Source organism: Arvicanthis niloticus, chromosome 14 (genome assembly GCF_011762505.2).
Source record: "Arvicanthis niloticus isolate mArvNil1 chromosome 14, mArvNil1.pat.X, whole genome shotgun sequence".
Lineage (NCBI taxonomy): Eukaryota > Metazoa > Chordata > Mammalia > Rodentia > Muridae > Arvicanthis > Arvicanthis niloticus.
Genome location: NC_047671.1, coordinates 15,736,177 through 15,757,243, shown reverse-complemented (window position 1 = coordinate 15,757,243; position 21,067 = coordinate 15,736,177). Strand labels below are relative to the sequence as shown.

Here is a 21,067-nt window from a genome sequence, read left to right as displayed (position 1 = left end):
TACTTCATAATTGAGTGTCTCTTCCTAACTGAATAGGCTTTCTTGGTTTGACCTAAGCCCTTCCATATTTTAACTGGGACGTTCATATTCTGTTTCACAAAGAAAACCCCTGTCAGCAGTCCTGTGTTCCGAGCCATCACTAGTACCTTTAAGATCATTGCCTACCTTTAACATCTGTATTTCTCTCCCTCTGGATTAATGGAGCCTTTCCACCTCTGCAAACTTGCTGTAGCAGTTTCTTGGGCATCTGTTCTGTGCAACTATGAACATATTCAACCTTTCCCTCAAGTGTGACTATTTAAAGCAGAGGTCCACATGTTTTCTAGTCCAATGTCTTTCCTTCTTCCCACTGGAACTTCTTCAGGGTAGACTACACTTCTCCTGCCCACCCGCTACTCAGTGCACCCCTCCTGTCCCATCGCATCGCTGACACCACTCTCACAGGTCAGCAATGTCTACACTTACTCCAACAGACAGTCTCCTGGATTCCGACTGCTCCCCCACCTGCCATCCCTTACCCTTTGTCATTTTGATGCTTTGTTAATGACAACACACTTTAAACTTTAGCTCAGATATTGCATCCTTCAGCAAGTCTTATCTGATTCCTCAAGCTGGGCCACATGCCCGTCATGCTTTCAGAATAGATTACATGTGTGCAGTTTTTCTACTGTAATACACACTGTAGTCCAGTCACACAGAGGACAGTTACAGCTTAGCTATCTGCAGCTGAATGCCTGCAAGGCAGGCTATATGCTACTTACTGGGTTAGCTCCTGGGCTATCAAGGGAGCAGGTTAGCTGTCAACAGACAGAACCTATTTGTAAAAGACCATTCCTTCACTATTCGATGTCCTGTACAACCTCAAAAATGTACGGTCTCAGGGCTGGAGAGATGGCTCAGCGGTTAAGAGCACTAACTGCTCTTCCAGAGGTCCTGAGTTCAATTCTCAGCAACCACATGGTAACAGAATCCAATGCCCTCTTCTGGTGTGTCTGAAGACAGTGACAGTATACTCATATAAAAAATAAATAAATCTTTTAAAAAATATATACAATCTCTACTGGCATACGTAGCCACGTATCCCTGGATTCCATCTATTAGCAGAATGTCACACACAGAATGGGAGATGAGTGAATAAAGTGTGAGCAGACGAGATGAGACCTTATGTTTTCCAATGTTCTAATCACACATAGAATGTGAATGCAAGTAATTATCGCTGGTACAAAACTTACTCCTGCCAAATTCTACAACAGTGATTCCTGGCAAGGGCACCCTAAAGTGACAAGGACACAACCATCACAGGAGGAAAGCAACAAAAGGACAAGCGCCACTGTGTGACATCACATCACTGTGTGACGTCACTGTGTGAGTGTACACATCTTGTGCCATCATCACATTGATTCTAAAGAAAGACTGCCAATATAAAAACCAAAAGTCAATCAATTCTTACTTTTCCAAAGGGCTAGTCATTTTTTTCAAGTTTCTATGGAATCGTAAGGCTTGAATATCCTGTGTCTCTATTTTAGGAGGTAAAAGTCCTTGAAGACCAAGCATTTGTCGTTCTTGTAATGTAAACGCCATCCCCTAAAAACAGAAATAAAGAATTAAAATTAGTACTAACCATAACAGCAATATCACTGTCCTTTAAAATACAATTCAGGTGCAAACTCTGGAAAGTAAAATATACTTTCCAGGAATTTCAAAATGCTTTAAGATGATGACATCACATACGATGAGCATATATATGTAAAGAGTTAGCTCTCTTAGGGAGATGTGACCTAGTGTAAGCTTCTGGAAACCAGCCTAAAGTCCACAGCCTAAATGTCTTTTTTGTTTTTGTTTTTTTATATACAGAGTCTCTGCATAACCCTGAAACTTGTTCTATAAACCAGGCAGACCTCGAACTCGAGATCCACCTGCCTCTGCCTCTCTAGTGCTAGGATTAAAGGCTTGGCTACACTTAAGTACTTTAATGCACACATTTGTAATTAAGCAGTATGACCTGCACGTCACCATTCCAGAAAAATATCCAGATAGATGGGGACTGCAGAGGCATATAACAGTGACCAGTCCTAACAGTGCTCCCTAGATCTCTTGCCTATCACAAACTAAAAGTCCATCTCTATGTAATAAGGAATCTACGGTATATCCATACTATGGATACTTTAGAGTTGCCAATCAAAGCACACTGTTAATCCATTTATGCTTAGAAAACATTCATAAAACCTCATATTATGTACAGATGCATGAAACACATAAATGAAAACAACAATATACAGCTAAAAATCAGTCTATGTCAGAACATTGAATTTCCAGTTTTAAGCTGAAGGATAAATTATATTAAAATGAACCCAGCAAAAATGCTTGGGTATGGATTTCTAAAAATCTTTCCTCCATAAAAGGGATGAAAGCATTGTCCAAATGATCAGAATCAACTTTTTTTCTTAGTTCTGGAAAATAATGAAAAGCTTACAACAATCAAGGAGCATTTAACCAAGAAAAGTGGCTGGACTTAGTTTCAGGCAACTGCTTGAAACACTGTATAACGCCCTGAGTAAACAAGAAGCTAAACAGAAAACTGAGTAGGAAAAGCTTAGGTAATAAAACGCCCATAGGAGTGAGGCACCGAAAAGCTCTGCCGCATTTAGGGGATGACATCCTGGAAAGACTTCAAAGAGCTAGAAGCAAACCTGCAATCTCCGAGGGCAGGAGCTACAAGCTGTGTCTCAGTGGTGCAGGAATGCAAACACCATGCAACAGAGCCCTTAGGAAAGCACGGGGGACTAAGTGGTTCTAGCTCCAGACATTTAAGTCTTTGTCTAATCATTAGCTGACCTCCAAACTAACCGGAGACTTCATTAGATACACGTAACAAAAATACACACTTAAATGTTACCATAAAGTAGAACTTGAGACATAGCTCAGTGATACAGGCTTGCTTAGCATGTACAAGGTTCGAGTTTGATACTCAGAGCTGGGATTGGAAGAGAAAGAGAAAGAAAGAAAAGAGAGAAAAGCAAACATATATCAGTTTAATTGGAAGAGAAAGTGAAAGAAAGAAAGAAAAGAGAGAAAAGCAAACATATATCAGTTTAATAAGCCAGGAATAGTGTGCTAGAGATGGGTTAGCAGCTAAGAGGACCCGCTGCTCTCCAGAGAACTCAAGCTCAACTCCCAGGCCCCATACCTGGAGGCACAGCCACTTGTAACAGCTCCGAGGATTCTGACACCATTACCTCTGCAAGCACCTACAAACACATGCACAAACCCAGACAGACAGACGCACGCACACACGCACGCGCACACACACACACACAATAAGAAAATAAGTAAACCCAACAGATTCACAAAATGGCTGCCATAAGACATTTAAAAAGATACAAAGTAGAGAATGGTGTTGCCACAAAGAAACAGAGAATAAAAAGATAAAAACTCATGGAAACATGATCTTAAGATATGAAAAGCTGCAGAACACGGGAAAAAACTGGTGATGCCATAGGAACAGGGACTAAAAACTGCTGCCAGGTTTCAGAGGAGGAGCGACTCTCTACACTGGTGTGAGAGGTCACTGGTGTTCAGCTCTGGCTTGCTCTGTACTGTGTCTAGGCATTGGATCCAGAGTCTCCCGACATGCTATGCTAGTGATCTTCCATAACACTACGTCTCTGGTCCTGAACTAGAAATGAGTTACAGGTTAAAGAGCAAGTGATATTTGGAGGAAAAAAAAGGGGGGGTGGGGGTGGGATCGCCTTCTCTAAGCTTCCTTTAACCGGTGGCATGTGCAACTCTCTGGCCAGTGTCAAGCATGCTAACAAGAGCTCCTAGCATGATTTGCAGCCTGAAACTCCTATAAACACGTTATACTAAACAGCTCCTATTCTTTTATCTTATAATAATAATAATAATAACAATAATAACAACAACAACAGACTGGCAAAGTTTCTTATGGCAAGTCTTTTAAAATAGATCACACCTTTAATCTCAATGCACCACTTCCCGAAAGACATACTTCATATATCGTGATAACCTCTATGTGTCATCAAGCTTGTTCTAAGAAATATCCTTTCAGAATTGTATTTCAAAAACATTTTGTGTATATATTTACCCAGAGCTGCATTTTATTAATGTTGTCTTTGTGGTGCTGAGCGATGACTCCAGGAACACGGTAGCATGCACTCCGCCACTGAACCATTCCCAACCATTACTGCCAGACACCTAGCCACATGCCAGGTACGATGCAGAACATGCCGAAACCCGTTTCATTCGAAAGTGGCAGCAAGCAGGAGCCGCTGCTCCGCCATTTTTCAGAACACATGAAGTGAGTTGCCAAGAGAGCTTATTCAGATGCCAGTGTCATACAGTAAATAAGGCTCAGAAATGGAGTCAAACCCCAAAGTCCAACCCTAAGCAGGATTCGCCTGCTGAGCCCAGCTTACAGAGATGAAGGCATGCCTGGCTGGAATGATATGACTTCTGTCCTATGAGCAATAATCTCAAAGTCAAGGGAATTTCTCCTTTGTAGCATTTGCTGAATTAAAGGCCAAAAATGTGTACAATGATTTGTGTCCAAAACGATGGGTGTGAAATGGAGGGTTAATAAAGGTTTCATTTCACAGTTTTACCCAACCATCCAAAGGCCTAAACATCCTGGGGTGAGTCCCTGATTCAAGCTGGGTAAATCTACCAAACCCTCTTGCCAAAGGTCCTGGCCATACCACAGCTACAGAGCTATTGAATGCAAAATGTTCAAGCCTAGTCCGTCTAAAAGCACAGCCCTAACCAGGAAGACCACCATGTTAGCGAGGTTGATGTTACTAACCTTGTTTGTTCTTGGATTCAACATGAGTGGCTTGCCTTTCTCCTTCAGGTGCACTCGGCGGCAGGTCAAAGTGCAAGGAATGGTAACAGCTCTTAACCGGGAAAACATCTTCTCTCTCCTGGAAAACCATGCAATGGTAAGAAACACAGCACCACACACCTTAAGCATTTTCAAAAGCAAATGTGGACGCTCACTGCATACTGAAAAATGCTTCAGTGTAAAGGCATTGCCGAGAGAGACCTACCAGCTGTATGGCCCATCCACAGCGGGAGCCACTGTTTTATTCAAGTATGTGGTGGTGGTATGGTTTGTATATGCTCAGCCCAGGGAGAGGCACCATTAGAAGATGTGGCCATGTTGGAGTAGGTGTGTCACTGTGGGTGTGGGCTTATAAGACCCTCATCCTAGCTGCCTGGAAGCCAGTCTTCCACTAGCAGCCTTCAGATGAAGATGTGGAACTCTCAGCTCCTCCTGTACCATGCCTGCCTGGATGCTGCCATGCTCCTGCCTTGATGATAATGGACTGAACCTCTGAACTTGCAAGCCAGCCTCAATTAAGTGGTATCCATATAACGGTTGCCTTGGTCATGGTGCCTTGTTCACAGCAGTAAAACCCTAACCAAGACAGGTGGAGAGATAGGAGACTGAGAAGCAGGATGGTTTCAGCACTACGAAGAGAGGTGAAACTGGAAACTCAAGGGTGAAAAGGAACAGCCTCATGTGAGAAGCTTCCCCTGTCACCTGAGGCCATGGTGAAATACTGGCCTGTGTTGAGGGCCATGTCTGGATCTGAGTCCAGACAGTAGTCTGTGTCAATACCCACAGCCCATATTACCACCGAAGGTCTCTGGATGTCCCTGCTGCCTGGGAACATGTTGGTATCTAAGGGTAGTGCAAAGCTGGCCTGGTCCCCCATTGGCTGCAACACTTGGGAAACTGTGCCCTGCACCTTGCCTGAGCAGGCCAGCAGAGCTGAGCCTGGAGGTGTGGGTGCTGGTGAGCCACCAGAGGGCATGAGAGCTGGCCTCATCCGGGCAGTGCTAGAGACCCTCCCCTCCCCGGTGCTGTGAATGAGGAAGAGCTGGTGGGCTGCCCAACTCGGCTTCCACGCAGGCCCAGATCCAGGACTTTGAGTTGGGCCATCCCAACATCTACCCCATTTATGTACTACTGGAGTTCATTACGAGGCCAGTCCTACAGATCCAAAGCTGCAGGATCTCCACGACACAGCAACAACAGGATATCTGAGAAGAGTCCCCATGAGGATCCAATATTGATGGTATAGCAAAAACCACAGGTCTCAAACTAGACCAATGACTCGATGCAATGGACAGTTGCAAAGATGCGTAGACAAAAGGAAGGGGATATACTGAGTAGCTGCAGCATCCACAAGATGTCGGCTCTCATGTTTTTTCTATTTTTTATTTTCTTTGGGGGGGTTTTACGATGGCTAAAGGCAGATACAAAGGACAGGGAGATGAGTGGGATTAGGGTGCATAATGTGAACTCACCAAGAGTCAATAAAGAGTTTTTTAAAAGGGCATCACTGAGACAGCTGACAAACAGGGAGCTACTACTGACAGAAGAGATTTCTATTTCTTGACCTTGGTAACTGAGCCACACTTCACTATCAACTTGACTGGAATTAGAATCACCCAGGAGACATACCTCTAGGTGTCTGTGAGCCCATTTCTAGAAAGGTTCAGAGGGAAAGCTCTACCCTGTGTGGGTGACACCCTGGCATGGGCTATGGTCCTGGACCAGGAAACAAACAAAAAATAGCATAAAAAGATGAAAGCAGCCTTCATCTTCCTCAGCTCCCTTGGTCCCAGCCACAAGTTCCTCCTGCTGTCATGAACTCTGCCATGTTTTCCTGCCATGATGGTCCTAACCCAAGATAAAGCCTTCTCCTTATAAGTTTTGGTTTTTTTTTTTTTTTTGCGGGGGGGGGGGGGGGTGTCAGGCTTTGATCACAGCAACAAAAGAAAGCAAATATACAGTAACCATAGGTATCATATTCCACTTCAAATGCATGTTACAAAGTTACAGGTAGAAAGAATATGATACATGTGTAAAATACATCTTCTGAAATTATTTCAAAAAAGAAATGTAGCAGTGTTAAATGTGCCAGCGAATGCTTAATAACCATCGATTTTCTTGTAAGACCTTAAGGAAAGCTGAAATGGCTCTGCATGCAAAGCTGGAGTTATGAAGCTACAGGGAAGGCTGAAACATAGAGCTCTTGATTGTCTGGACGGTGATGCTACAGACAGTCTCTTCTCTTCTCTACTTCTCTTTTCAAATCAAACAAAGGCTTCTACCAAACAGGAAGAGCCTTTGCTAAGCAGAAGTTCAAAGCCAATGGAGCACTTAACTCAGCAATAAAACAAAAACACAGCTTGACCAACATAAAAATAATTCCTAAAGAACAACCATAAAATACGACATTTAAATAAAGCTCTTGTTCCAGTTTTCACAGATGTTACAGGGACAGTGTAGTGTTCTTGGATTTACTTTCCTCCCAGTTTTTGGTTTCTCCTCCTGCTTTTCACCGGAGATAATCCCAAAACAATAGGAATTCTCTAGTGAAGAAAAATGCATTCCACACTTTAAATTTTACCATTAAAGAAGACACTGGCTTCAAAGTGTCGCAGGACTATACTGTTTTATTGGCAAAGCAATACTGTTTTACGGTATTTAGTATAGGTTGGCAATCAAAGATGCTTTTCTAAAAACAACAGGCTATGCAATGACCTGTTCGTACAGGGTCCTTAACCTAAGAATGGGCTTCACATTTTTATAGGGTTACAATACATATATGCAAAATAGAAACATAGAACACAAAGACGACACATGTGGCTAAGAAAGCCTGAACTATACATTCACTGATCCCTTACCTAAAAATGGTTGCTGGCCCCCTACTGCAGAGGCTACAAACCCTGTCATCTGGAGGACAGAAAGTTTCCCTGGAGACTGGAGAGATGACTCAGTGGGTAAGAGCACTGACTACTCCTCCAGAGAACCTGGATTCAATCCTCAGTACACACACGGCAGCTCACAACTGTCTGTAACTTCAAGATTGGACATTCTCACACAGACACATAAAGGCAGAGTGCACATAATAATAATAAAAATAAACTATTAAAAAAAGAAAACCTCCCACGTTTTACTAGAACATAACACTATAGGTCTGAAGTCAGCAGCACTTCTGAATTCTTTCTATAAATATTTCCATTCAGAGTTGGCAAATTCAAATAAGGTTAGTTTTCAAAGTAAGGTAGATCACTTAGTCTTGTACATTGCAATACTGCACTTTGCAAGTAACTCTTTAGAGGCTGTTTTCTGCCTTGCACCAGAAACTGAAACAGAGGTGGGATACAGTGCTGCCAGGGCATCTGCTGAGGCCTGCAGTCCCTACCAACACACTCCCATCCTGCGGGAAATGCTGATGCAAAGCCGAAGGCTTGCAACAGTGTTTCCCTCACTTCACATAGCCACAGATACAAGTAACTTTAAAACAAAGTGTCAAAGGGAATGGAGAGAAAAGAATGTGTGAATGAGGTTTTCTTCTTGAAAAAAGTGAAAAATCATTGAACATAAACCACCGAGGGAAACAGGAACCTGTTCAACTGTAGGGAAGAAATTTAAGCTGAGAAAAGAGTCAACCATGAGAAGAGAAAAACAGATGATGGAAGAAAAGCGAACAATCAAAATCTTCATAAATGACCCGTTAAATCCCTCAAAGACATCTAGGATCCAATTCCAGGTGTCATTAAAATGCAGCCGTGGATTCTTTTAAGTGAGAAAAACTGGCGACAGTTTCAGAAGGAAGCAGAGTTCTATGTTTAATGAAGACTGTACACATATAACATCAACAACACACTGAAAATAAATGTACGAACATAAACACATAACTAAGATCTGGAGAGACAGGAGAGCAGAGAGAACACAAGACAATTTGACTTTCAATTTTTACTTCACATAATTTTTTATCATTCCTAAAATTTTAACTTTATTCATACATGGCCTGAATATCTATAAAGATATGTAAGTTTACTGTCTGAAGATCACAAAGCTTGGGATCCAAAAGTCAAATAGCCTCATTTCTTCAGATTTAAATTTACTTTTCATTTACACATTGGAAACTGAAGACAAGACATTAAGAGAACAGTGAATTAATTTTTCATTCCTCCCATGCAGCCCCCCACTCCTCTGAAAACAAGTACTGTAACTTATTTCTTATCCTACAGAACAACTAAGGAACAAAACTATGTTATTTATTTATAGAAACTTTTTATTTTCCTTCCACATTCCAGTCACCAATTCTGTGAAGATACAGCATCTCTCTCCTATAAATTACAACAAATGACTGAGCAGATATGGACTTACTCCAATACAAACAATTCTACAGTAGATAACAGGGAAGCTCTACAATCCCATTCAACAGTGATACCACACAGACATAGTGGCAACCAACAGGTTAAAGACCCATGCCTAAGTAGACTGTCACCTGTCTTTCTCATCAAGCAGCTTCCTTAAGGGCTTAGTTTGTAGAATGGTTCACAGTACTCAGAGGAAGACTTACTGCATTTACTGTTTAATTATAAGATATAGGAAGGCTGCAGATGAACAGCAAGATGAAGAGATGTGCTGGGCAAAGTTCAGAGATGCAGCCTTCCCTGCTCTGCCACGTGCTTGGCAACCCAGAGGAGCATGAACCCTTCAAAGACAGGAGGTTTTACAGAGCTTAATGTCCAGCCCCACCCTTCCCAGAGATCATGGGTGAGGCTGAATGTTCCAGCCCTCTAGTCCTTGTAGTACACAGTCCCAACCTGGAGCTCGCCAGGAACTTCACCCAGTTACCTCATTAGCATAAAATGGTGTGATCAAAAAGTCTTACCAAGAACAAGCGATATTTCTGTCACTCAAGAAACTTCGAGAATTGTAGCTCTCAGCAAAGAACAGGACAAAGATCAAATACCTGTCATATTCATAGAATATGTAAATGTAACCCTGGTTTTTTTTTTTCTTTCTTTCTTTGACCTTAAAAAAAAGTACTGTCATTTTACACATGTATGTGATACATTCTGGTAACACACGCACACATCCCCTCTCATCCTCTTCCCATCCCATGACCCCAACAAGTCCCCTCTGATTACCATGTCTTTTGGAGAGGGGGTTGTTTTGTTTTCTGGTCTTCCCCCCCGCTTTTTAGGGTTGAACTCTGTACCCCCCAAATCAAGTAAATCTTTCTGCCGAAAGCAAAAGATTATAGATACTTAAACCAAATCCATAGCCTTAAAGTTAACTATGCCCTCATTAGTGGATTTACAGACTTAAACAGATTTTCCTGGAATCACACCTACAGTTCCACCTACCTTAAACTTAATTTATTGGAAACCATGACAGCTCAATGACAGGAACTGGCATGTGCACTATTTCACCCAACTTAACACTCACTGTCTGGATTTCTGGTCTGGCTTTCCCTTCATGTTCCAAACTATAGCCCTTGAAACTTTGGTTAGATCTGCTTGTTTCTTTAAACTTTATGTAGTTATTTCCTTTCCCTCTTAATCCCATTCTCCCAAATAAAATTACTAGTTAAACAATTTCCCTATTGTAAATTTTCATAGATCTTTTGTGCTCTGTTTCTTTTCTTTGAGACAAGTCTCATCTGTCAAATCTCAAGCTCGAGAGCTTCTGGCCTCTACCTCAAAGGCTTGCACATGGTTAGCTCTCCCACGGTGCACACTCGGCAAGCACTCTACCAACTCAACTACATCCCCAGCCCTAATTACCTGGTTCTGAAGGACACTCTTCCCACTTTATTTGTACATATCTCTACTTGAACCTTTCCTATTATTTATAAATACTATTTTAATTATTAATATTAATATTTACATATTAATATTTTATAGCTTGAAATCCTAGTTTCATTACATAATCTAAGAGCTTTCCAGGACCCTTCCATATCATTTGAATGTCTCTAATACTAAGATACAAATTTTGGGTTCTTTCCTGGCGTAATTTTTATCCAAGATCATTTTCTTTTGAAAATAGTAGACATCTTTGACTGTGGGCCGCTATATGTTTTATGCCACCTTTTGGAGGCCACTGCAAGTTTGCTTCAGTGAGATCCAGAGTTTACAGCCTAAAACCAGTTCTTAATTAGTTCATATTGTAAATAGGTGCCTATCTCCAAACCCAGATTCAAGGGAGCGGAAGATGCTTCAACTGTAAAGCCATTAGCCTAGCCTGGAGACAGGAATGAGAGGGTCACCATCTGGAAAGGCTATCCACTAGGGACCAGAGCTTTTCACACTATTCACAAGACAGAGGTCATGATGTGGTGCAATGAGCAAGTTTGCCAGTTAGAGACCTGAACTTGAGTATGGACTCAGATAATTACCAGTTTAGCATGAGCAGTCCCTCTGGAGATCCAAAATGGTCTTTGAATTGGCATTGGGGTTAGTCACATTTTCACTGGCCTGTGACCACCTAAGGAGAAGCTAGGACAATATAATAGCATTGTTCATAATATTACATGTATCCTTTGTTTTTATGTTATTAAATATGTATGACTTTCCTTTTCTGATCGGTAAATCCTATCTTTTAGGAGAGAATACGGACAGTGGACTTTTCAGGGAGTTTTGTTATTGTCTTAAAGACACCGTTTTGTTATTTTCCAACAGGTTAGTCTTAAAGTCACTAATTAGAACAGACAGGTCTCAAAATCACAGCAGCCCTCCTGTCTCCAAACGGTAGGATTTACAATAGTCTTTAAGAAAGGTCTTAACTTAAAGAGACATTGGCAATTTCATGTCTGGTCCCAAATATCTACATAAATCATAACAATACTATCTCTACATATATACTAACAACAACAAAAACTATTGTTGAAGTTTAATCTAGGAACCAACCACTCCATTAGAACGCTCATTTTTCTGCTTCAATGAGTAAAGCGTTCCCTTCACAATCATGAGGACCCGAGTTCAAGTCCCTAACAAGCTCATATAAAAAGCCAGTTAAAAAGCCAGGTGACTGTAACCCCAGTGCCAGGTGGGGGGGGGGGGGGGATTCAGACAGCAGATCTTGTTTGAGGACAGGCCTGCTAGCCAGTCTAGACAAGACAATGGTCAATTCGAGGATTAGTGAAAGATTCTCAGAAAATAAGATGGAGAAGTAACTGAGGAAGACAGCTGAGGCCTCCATACTAAGTGCACACAGATACAACACACACAAAAGGAAAGGGAAACTCAACTGTCAAACTCACGTATGTGCACACGTGGCACTGTGATCTTATTACAAGCTTCACTGCCTGACTTGAAGGTTTTCCCAATAAGAATGGTCCTTCAGCAAACTCCACAGTCAACCTACTGAGCTTAAACCCTTGGTTTGCCATTCACTTTGTTCACTATTTGGTAGTTAGTCACACCCTCCCTGAGTTTCAGTTCTCCTGTTAGCTCACAACAGGAACTACTCAAAGAGCTTCCTTCACTCCCTCATGATTTAAATTAAGATAGTTTAAATTTAAATTAGACCCAAAATGCTGTATAAAATATTCCTTATTAAGGATTGCCACCACTACTAGCTAACCTGGACAGAAGTTGCCTTGTAAATGCAGGGGAATTTCTGCATCAACATTTTTCAATGATTAAATTAAGAGGCTATAAGGATAAGCAAGATTAACACTTAAAATACCTCATTCTCTATCTGGGTCAGGACAGAGAATGTAAATAGCATAGAGATCCAGACAACTGAAAATACTAAGCAGTATCTGCAGAAATTATATGTTCTTCACTTTGAAATTTGTAACCATTGATCAGTTTCAGCCATATGAGCATAATTCAGCCATAAGCATTTACCTTCAAATGAACTAGTTAACTTTCAATAAAATAAACTTTGAGCCCAGGTTTTTGTTCCCTAAGATGAGCAGATTTTAGTGTTTTGTGTCTCAAATATAACTAGTTTGCTCACAATCAATGAGGTATAATTTTAATTTAACATAATATAAAAAGTTAATACAGATGAGAATTTTAAAAATGGAATTAAATACAAATTAGGCATAAACAGAATCATGAAACTTTTAACTTAAACAATGACAAAGCTTATAAAATGAGCAGGTATGGAGTCTTAGGTGTTCATGTGCTTGGGAATCCAGGCAAGGGTCAATTCAAGGCCAGCTTGGGCGATGTCAGACCCTGTCTAAAAACCAACCAAATAAATAAATAAAAACACAACAACCCTGAAATGGTGAGTCATTATGACTCTGAAATGCACTTTTCATAAGTATACTAAACTCCTTATAAGGATGTAACTCAGCTACTTCTTCATTAGCAGCTTGAGAATGAATGAAAACCGCCTAATAAAAGCAAGCCCAATGATGAGAAAGCATTAGCTCATTTCTGGCCTGTGTCTAACTTCCAAGCTTTCATAACTACACAAAAGAGCCAGGCTCAGCTTGCAAATCGAAGCTCAAGCTGGATTTCTTAGAAGTCCAGTATTAAAAAGTTAAACTGTTTTCTTGGATCTCTGGAAACCGTGCAGCAGATATATAGCCAGCGAGTTATAGCGGTTATACACAAGATCCCTGTACTTTTGATTTATTCGGGAGAGGTGACCGACTGTTTCTCCTCTAACTCCCAGAATAACTGGAAACTAAAAATAAAACATTAGTTTGCAAATCCCTTAACAACATAAACAATGCGTAGGGAGTATGCATGGTTAAGCGTACAACTATGAAGTCAGCTTAAATCTAGTCCTTTATTACTTAAAGACTCTGGTCTTGAAATAGTTACTTAACCTTCTGAAGTATCTGTTGGGAGACAACAGCACTAACCTGAAATGGTTATTCTGGACACAACCTGTTCAGACAACAGTGCCCCGACCATTTCTAACAACAGTGCTGCTACGGTTACTAACAATTCCTACACCAGCAGAAGTAACAACGACATTAACTGCTTTGCTTAGAAGTAATTGCCACAAGCAATTAAGAGGATAATTCCAGGCATCCAACGTTACTAAGGGTGCACTTAGGTTGAGGTCAGTTATTTTGATCATGCTTCTCACCACAAGCAATACTCACTTTCTAGAATGATCGTCAGTACCAAAAATAAAAATAAAAAATAAAGTCGAACCTAACGCCACAAACGCAACACCCGACTCTGGGTTGCTTATGAAAAGCGTTGAAAGTCACCTGCCAATCCCGGTGCACAGATGCCATTTCATAAGAGTGGACAGAACCACGCCAATCTTGGAACTTTCTAGCCTGCAACAACTCTTTCTTTTAAAATAAGGAACACACACATGCACACATCCCAACTCCCGTGCCTCCCTGGGCTCGGTTAAGAAAGAAATCTTGCTAAGAGGGTTTGAACCACAAAATAAGACTTTCCCAAGCGCAGGGAGAAAGGAGACTGGGATGCTCCAGGTCTGGGAGCCACCTGGCTGGAGTCCTAGGAGGAAAGCGGGATGTCCTGGCACCAGCGAACCCAGAACCCCAGAGAGCGCGGCGCCCCTCCCTCCGCCCCGCTGCCCACCAGCCAGGCCGGCCGCACGCTCGAACACAAGCGGCGCGCGCGGTTCCCGGAGCGGAAAGGCCCGGGGCCACCCCCCGCGCCAGGCCGCCCGCTCCGCGCCTTACCGGACGCCCGGCCCGTGCCAGGTGGTGCAGCAAGCAAAGAGGCCGCGGCGCTACAGCCGGAGATGCTCGGCCCTGGCGCCGCCCTGCCGGCCTCCCGCGAGCTCCTGGCAGCCGGCGCCGGCTCCGGCTCGCTCTGCCGGGGACCCGCCCCACACGCGCAGAGGTAGCAGAGAAAGAGGCGCGGGCCCGTGCCAGGCTGAGCGACAGGCACGCGGGCCAACGGGAGGCTGGGAGCTGGCGCGGGGCGTGGCTCAGGCCCGGTTCCACCCTCGACTCGGTTCCTCTCGGCGGCACCTCCCTGCGCCGGGTTCCTGGGTGTTAACTGTTCTGAGGCCGCGTGTATCGGCTCACGTGCGACCCCGACGGCGGGAGGAGGGACGTGCTTCGGGGGATCAGGGTAGAACTCGGCTCCATGGGGTAGCGCAGGGTGGCTTATCCCGGTCACCGGCCAGGTCCGCAGGGAGTCGGCGGCTACCGCAGGGCGTTCACGCGAGAAGACGTTGTGCGCAGGCGCGGCGCTGGGCCGGCGGGTACCAATCTCCTCGTCCTGCAGACCGGAGAAAATAATGGTGTGGGTTCTCGTGGACCGGTGGAGGAGGGAAGAAGCGGACAACACAGGAGAATAAAGAGTAGAGACCACAAGAAACGCAAGCTCCGTTGCTTTTGGAGCGCCGTCTTTTTCTGATTAGTATTTATTGGTGTGTATAGATCTGTAAAATTCTGTGCCGTCGCCCATGGCTGCTGGCCCAGTTACTGACCTACCGGGAATTTACTAATCACTAATGCTGCCACCGTCGCCGCAAATATACAGTGTTCTTGGGAAAGTGCTACAGGAGTTCATCTTCGCATCCTTGAAAGCAGCAAGGAACCTACACACACACACACACACCTTCTTACATCTGTTCTCACTCTCAACTAGGATTTTGGAGAATATTTGTTTTTGTTTCAGAAACCGTAATCACTAGAAATTATTCACTGTAATGGAATCTATTTACACTTGGTAACTAGGCATAGGTACAGTAATTTTAAAAAAAAGATAAAAGGGTAAATAAGAGGCAACAAAGAGTAAGAAAATTGAAGGTGATGGAAATGAATAGGAAAAGTTGAAGAGAAGACAGAAAAGTGAATTGTTCCCCTCAAAGCAGTTACACAGCTCTGAACGTTGAAGGGCGGGGCACGTGAGGAGAGACTACAATTAGATGACCGATGATAGGTGACCATGCCTGCTATGGTCACCACCGCAGTAAAGAGGAAGTATATATAAATGTGACCTGACATAACCCTGCCTGGCACAAACTCGAGGTGTGGCTGGCTGAGTGATGGAAGCTGCAAAGTGCAAGTGAATTCATCAGTGAAGTTCTGCTGTCCACAACAGAGAGCGCAGCCTCTGTCCTCAACAGTCTGCCCTGGGTACTCCAGGTTAAAGAGTTGCAAAGAACTGTCGCAACAGAATTACTTTTGCCTGAGGTCAATAAAGTCCTTATTAAATGCAGTGTCTGCTAATGTCAAGAAGATAGGTGCCCATTTGCCTGATGTCCTCTGGCTTGCAGATTTTCCCAAGAGATTGGTCAAATGCCTTCCAGTGAAACCGAAATGATTTTTTTTTTTTTTACTATACAAACAAGCCAGTCTTTCTGCTGTTCTCCGTGTCCCCCCCCCCCCCCCCCAACACCCCATTCACTCTCGGAAAGGGCTGGAATGTGAGGTGGTGATAGAGAATTACCCAGACACAGGTCACCAGTAAATACCAGGCCTGGTTTAAAAATGTGCCACCCAGCTATGACATCGGTCACAGTATCATAAAGATGGTGATCCAGGATGAAGGCCTGATCTGAAGAGTACTGAGAGTCTGAAGAGCTGGGGTTTCTCACCTGTTTTGTGTACACAAACATACTGAAAAATGGTGACTTAATCCTTAGAACTCTTGTTTCTGTAGACAAAAATTACATTGAAGGCTCTAATCCCTGAGTTAGTATTGATCATTACTTTGTAACTGACAAATCATAAAACTTACACTTTAGAAAATTCTATACTCTTGAATTTACTGTTTAGCAAATACCTTATCTATTCAGTGTTGCTAGGATCGAGCAATTTTATCCTCATATTACTATTTTTGATTCTATAGTAGTTGTAGCAAAACAATAAGATAGCATATTAATATTGGCATTTATTTATGAATCTGGAAGGCATGGCCACATGCTTTGGAAGTGAGAGGACAACCCATGGGAGTCAGTTCTTTTCTTCCGCAATGAGAATTTGAACTTGTCGTCAGGTTTTCCATTGTGTCTTTTATCTGCTGAGCCACCTTCTTAGTCCTCACTCGTTAATATTAAAAGGTGAAGATTTGTTCTATCTGGAGAGAACTAGAGTACGCCGGTTCATATTTAAACAGACAAAGGAATCATACACATCTCCGCATCTCTAGGAATAATGAAATAAGTGGGCATTTTTGTTTTCCATACAGATTTAACCTAGGGCTTCAAGCATGTTAGACAACCATTCTGGTGCTGAACTATATTCCTAGCTGCCTTTTTTTTTTACTCAAGACTGGCTCTCATGGGCTGGCCTTGAACTCACTGTTGTACGGTGGTTTTTCTAAAGGAAGACAAAACACTCTGTCATGCAGACTGCTACACTAGGTCCCTCTCCACAGGTGCATGTAAGCAATAAAGATGGAGAGAAGCTCTTAGATAAGCCTATCCGTGTAGCAAACTCTCAGATAAACTGAGCTGCCTAGAAGATGCTTGGACCAACTAAGCTGCCTGGAACAAGACACCCTCCAACTTACTGGGCTACATGGCTGGCTGTGTGGTGTATTCCAGGTCTCCTCACCTGTCAACCAAGCTTGTCTGGAATTTTGTCAGCTCAGCTGTCTTGGAGTCATTTTGTGCCTGTGTGTAACCTCAATAAAACTCACTGGTTCACCAAGTTGGATTTTGTGGTGTCCTTACTTAGGTGGGTCATCAGATCTGGATCTAGAGTAAGTAGACATTGGTCTTAGTTAGGGTTTCATTGGTGTAAAGAGACCCATGACCACAGCAACTTTTTAACTTTTTGAAAGGAACTTTATTTGATATATTTTGCTCAAACTTTTACAAGAATATAGAGGAAAAAGAAATTTGACCAAAAAAAAAAAAAAAAAAACCAGTCAAAACACAGCACTACTGAATGTACCTCATTGAGTACATTTGTTGTTATTAATATAACGATTTTACAATCGTGACCACAGCAACTCTTATAATAAAACACTTACTTGGGCCTGGCCTAGAATTCAGAGGTTTAGTCAGTTATCATTGTGGTGGGAAGCGTGGCAGCATGCAGGCAGACATGGTGCTGGAAAAGGAGCTGAGAGTTCTACATCTGGATCCACAGGTAGCAGAAGGAGAGTGTACCACACTGAATACAGATGGAGCACAGGAGACCCCAAAGCCTGCCTCCAAAGTGACACACTTTCCTCAACAAAGCCACACCCACACCTACAAGGCCACACCCACACCTACAAGGCCACACCTACAAGGCCACACCCACACCTACAAGGCCACACCCACACCTACAAGGCCACAGGTCCTAATAGTGCCATTCCCTGTGGGCCAAGTTTTCAAATACATGAGTCTATGGGACCATTCCTATTCAAACCACCACAACCTTTTTTCACATCTTCCCAAGAACAGTGTCACAACGCCTTCTTTGTAGCTGGTACAGAATTTTAAAAATACAAATTAAAAGGACTATAGTCTGTGACAATGGGGTCAGGGCACACAGAAAAAGTGTGATTATTATTACTGTCCTATCCCTGGTATTATAGCTCTTATATTCTCAATTTCATCTAAGAGATATTTGGATATATTCTATGAAGGAATGATGATTATTATGGTATGAACAAAAATTTTTTTGTATATTTGAACAGTAACTGTTAGAAGCCAAACAAGGCTTAATCACTTTCCGAATGACTAAAAGACTGAAAGAACTTCCAAAGAAGAGCCCTAGTGAGCGGAGCTGGAAGCTGACAACCCTGACCAGAAGCATGGCTCAACTCTAAGCAGAGTGTGGATGAGGAGTCTGCGGCACATGCCCTAGGTAAGAGTCACTGGACTCCGATGTGTTTGACTGTTGGGGTATGTGTGCAAATGTTCCTGAAAAACGCTTTAATCCAGAGACTGTCTTTTTAAATGCTTGCTTGTTTACACTGAAGGAAAGAGCTCATTTGGTAGTTTGTCTATTGGAGTTCTGGTGCCCTCTCTTTCACACACACTTTTAACCCGGCACCAAGGACAACCCCTTTGTCTTGTCAGACAGAGATAGCTACATTTCCCCTACCTATCCCAGAAGGCATTGACAGGAGGAATTGGGGGAACACAGTGCAAGGGAATACAAATATAAGCAGAGAATTCTCACTTAGAGCCCCTGCTTGGCATACAGGTAATATTCAGGAAATAATATTTATCTTTTGTTAGGCAGTTAATTTTTGCTGAACAGTGCTTTTTAAATCTCATTTACATACTAAAATTATTTCACTGCATTAAAAAAAACTGTGAGGTTGGAGTAACTATTGTTGAGTTTTATTTCTGGGAACACTGGGGACTAGAAGGCCACTCTCTCCCAAGGCACCACTAGTAAGTGGGAAGGGGAGCCAAACTATACTGTAAAACATTAGTTTTAGTATTTTTATGCACAAGTTGAAGATTTGTTGTGTTAGAGAGATGTAACAGCCCACACCCTGGACCCAGTGAGTAAAGAAACCTGACAGTTTCGGCTTTGGGTGTTTGGTTTGTTTGTGTTTTGTGTCTTTGTTTTTGTCATTCTGGGGATGGAATCCAGGGCTCCTGGCATGCCAGGCAAAGCGTCTTCTACAGAGCCTTGCCCTGGCAGGTGAGTGGGGTACAAGCTGAAGTCCACTGTGCATCCATCAAGGAACAGAGAAACAGTCACTACAGACACAACCCCTCCCTCAAGACATCCCTATTATAAAATAAGGACAACGCATTTACTCACAGGAGCATCATAAGACAGTGTGTTGTTAGATGCATCTTCTCATACACGGATTATAGAAAGTAGTGTGGTGTGAAATGCTTGCAGGTGAGGTATATGATGGCAATGTTTGCCCTCTGGGGAAAATGGAGATAAACGAAATAATATTGACAAGGTTGGCTGACATTTTTATGAGGGATTATTACACTCGAATTTCTACTTTTGTGTTTAAGTGAATATTTTATTTTGAACAGGCATTTTTATAATATGCGAAGAATAAGCACCAAGTACTGTCCTTATTCAAAAGAGGGATTACCTTAGAAAGCTCTGCGGGGGGTATGACTTGCAGGCAAGCCTTGATCATTACAGAAGTTCCTTAAATGACACCTTGTCGGCTCCACAAAATGTTATCAGCAATTCTCAAATCCAAATGTTTCAAAAATACTGGTAGTTTAGGAATTTGTGACAATCAGAGTATGTCTCAGGGCCCTCTCTGTGGTTCTTGTTTTTCCAACATAATATAAGTAGTTATTGATTTCTCTTCAGAAATGTGAGTGCCAGGCTGCTGGGATGGCTTAGAAGGTAACGCGCTTGCTTGCTGACGATCTGGGTCCAACCTCTGAGAGTGCACACAGGCGCACACAGACACACACACATACACACACAATGCATAAATGCAGTAAAAAAAAATTTAAAGTACTATGAATGCATTTTTTGAGGTACAGCCTCGGATCCCATTGTATTGCATAACGTGCACAATACACACCTCATATTTTTCTGAATCCAAAGGTTTCCAAACCCTCAACCCTAAGGCCTTGTCCATTTGTATAGTTGTTCTTCTTTTAAGGCTATTTTTGTTCCAATGCAAAAAAGAAAGGAAAGGCTACAGGCAGCTCTTTCTACTTACTAGGATTAAATAGATTACTTATTGGCTTCATGTTTATGTGCATGTGCACAGCCTCTCCTACTGTGTGGGTCTCCAGGGCTGCACTATCCCCAGACGGCTTATGATAATACTTTAAAAGCTTAACTTATTGTAAATGAGAAACAACTATTTTGATATTTTACGGGCTTTTCTGAGCATAGAAATATCTGACTCGTTGAGTTACAAGATTTACTCTTAATACTATGCTGGTCAGTAGTGAGATGTTAATTTAACATCTGTTCACTGAAAGATGTAAAAGAAATTTCTGGAAGCTAAAAGCATTACATCACTCAGGCTGGGCAATGGCTATACAGGTGTGGACTTATTGAAACGAGTCTTCTATACACACCCCTCTGTATGACTCTTATATCTACCCTGATATCAATACAAGATAACTCAAGTTAATGAATTGTTCCTTATATAGTGAATGCCCTCTGGTACTCTGGTACTCTGGTGTAGAACTACTGCCTTCTGGACCGGTTTCCTCATTGCTGTCCTCTGTTGGACCCTCCAATAGAACAAAGAGATCTCTCCAGGTCTGTTTATAGCTAACTGGAATACAACTCACCTGGCCTTGCAGGCAAATGCAAACCACACTGGGTCCAGAAAGAGGTCAGAGGCTCTTCTTCTAGGAAACGTGGAGTCTGAGAAAAAAAGGTGCCAAGACCCAAATCAGTAGGAAGTCCGAAGGAGAAAACAGTTGTCAGACAGG

General features: G+C 42.5%; 1 protein-coding gene across 1 annotated transcript in view; it reads right to left on the bottom strand.

Moving 5' to 3' along the window:
* The window catches only part of Me2 (malic enzyme 2), a 51,630-nt gene extending 36,660 nt beyond the window's left edge, over nt 1–14,970 (bottom strand). The window contains exons 1-3 of the mRNA XM_034518090.2: nt 14,463–14,970; nt 4,820–4,937; nt 1,451–1,584 (exon numbers count right to left, since the gene is read on the bottom strand). Of these exons, the coding sequence (XP_034373981.1) occupies nt 1,451–1,584; nt 4,820–4,927 (242 nt within the window). The 5' untranslated portion in view covers nt 4,928–4,937; nt 14,463–14,970. The remainder of the gene's footprint in view (nt 1–1,450; nt 1,585–4,819; nt 4,938–14,462) is intronic.
* Nucleotides 14,971–21,067: the final 6,097 nt, after the last annotated feature.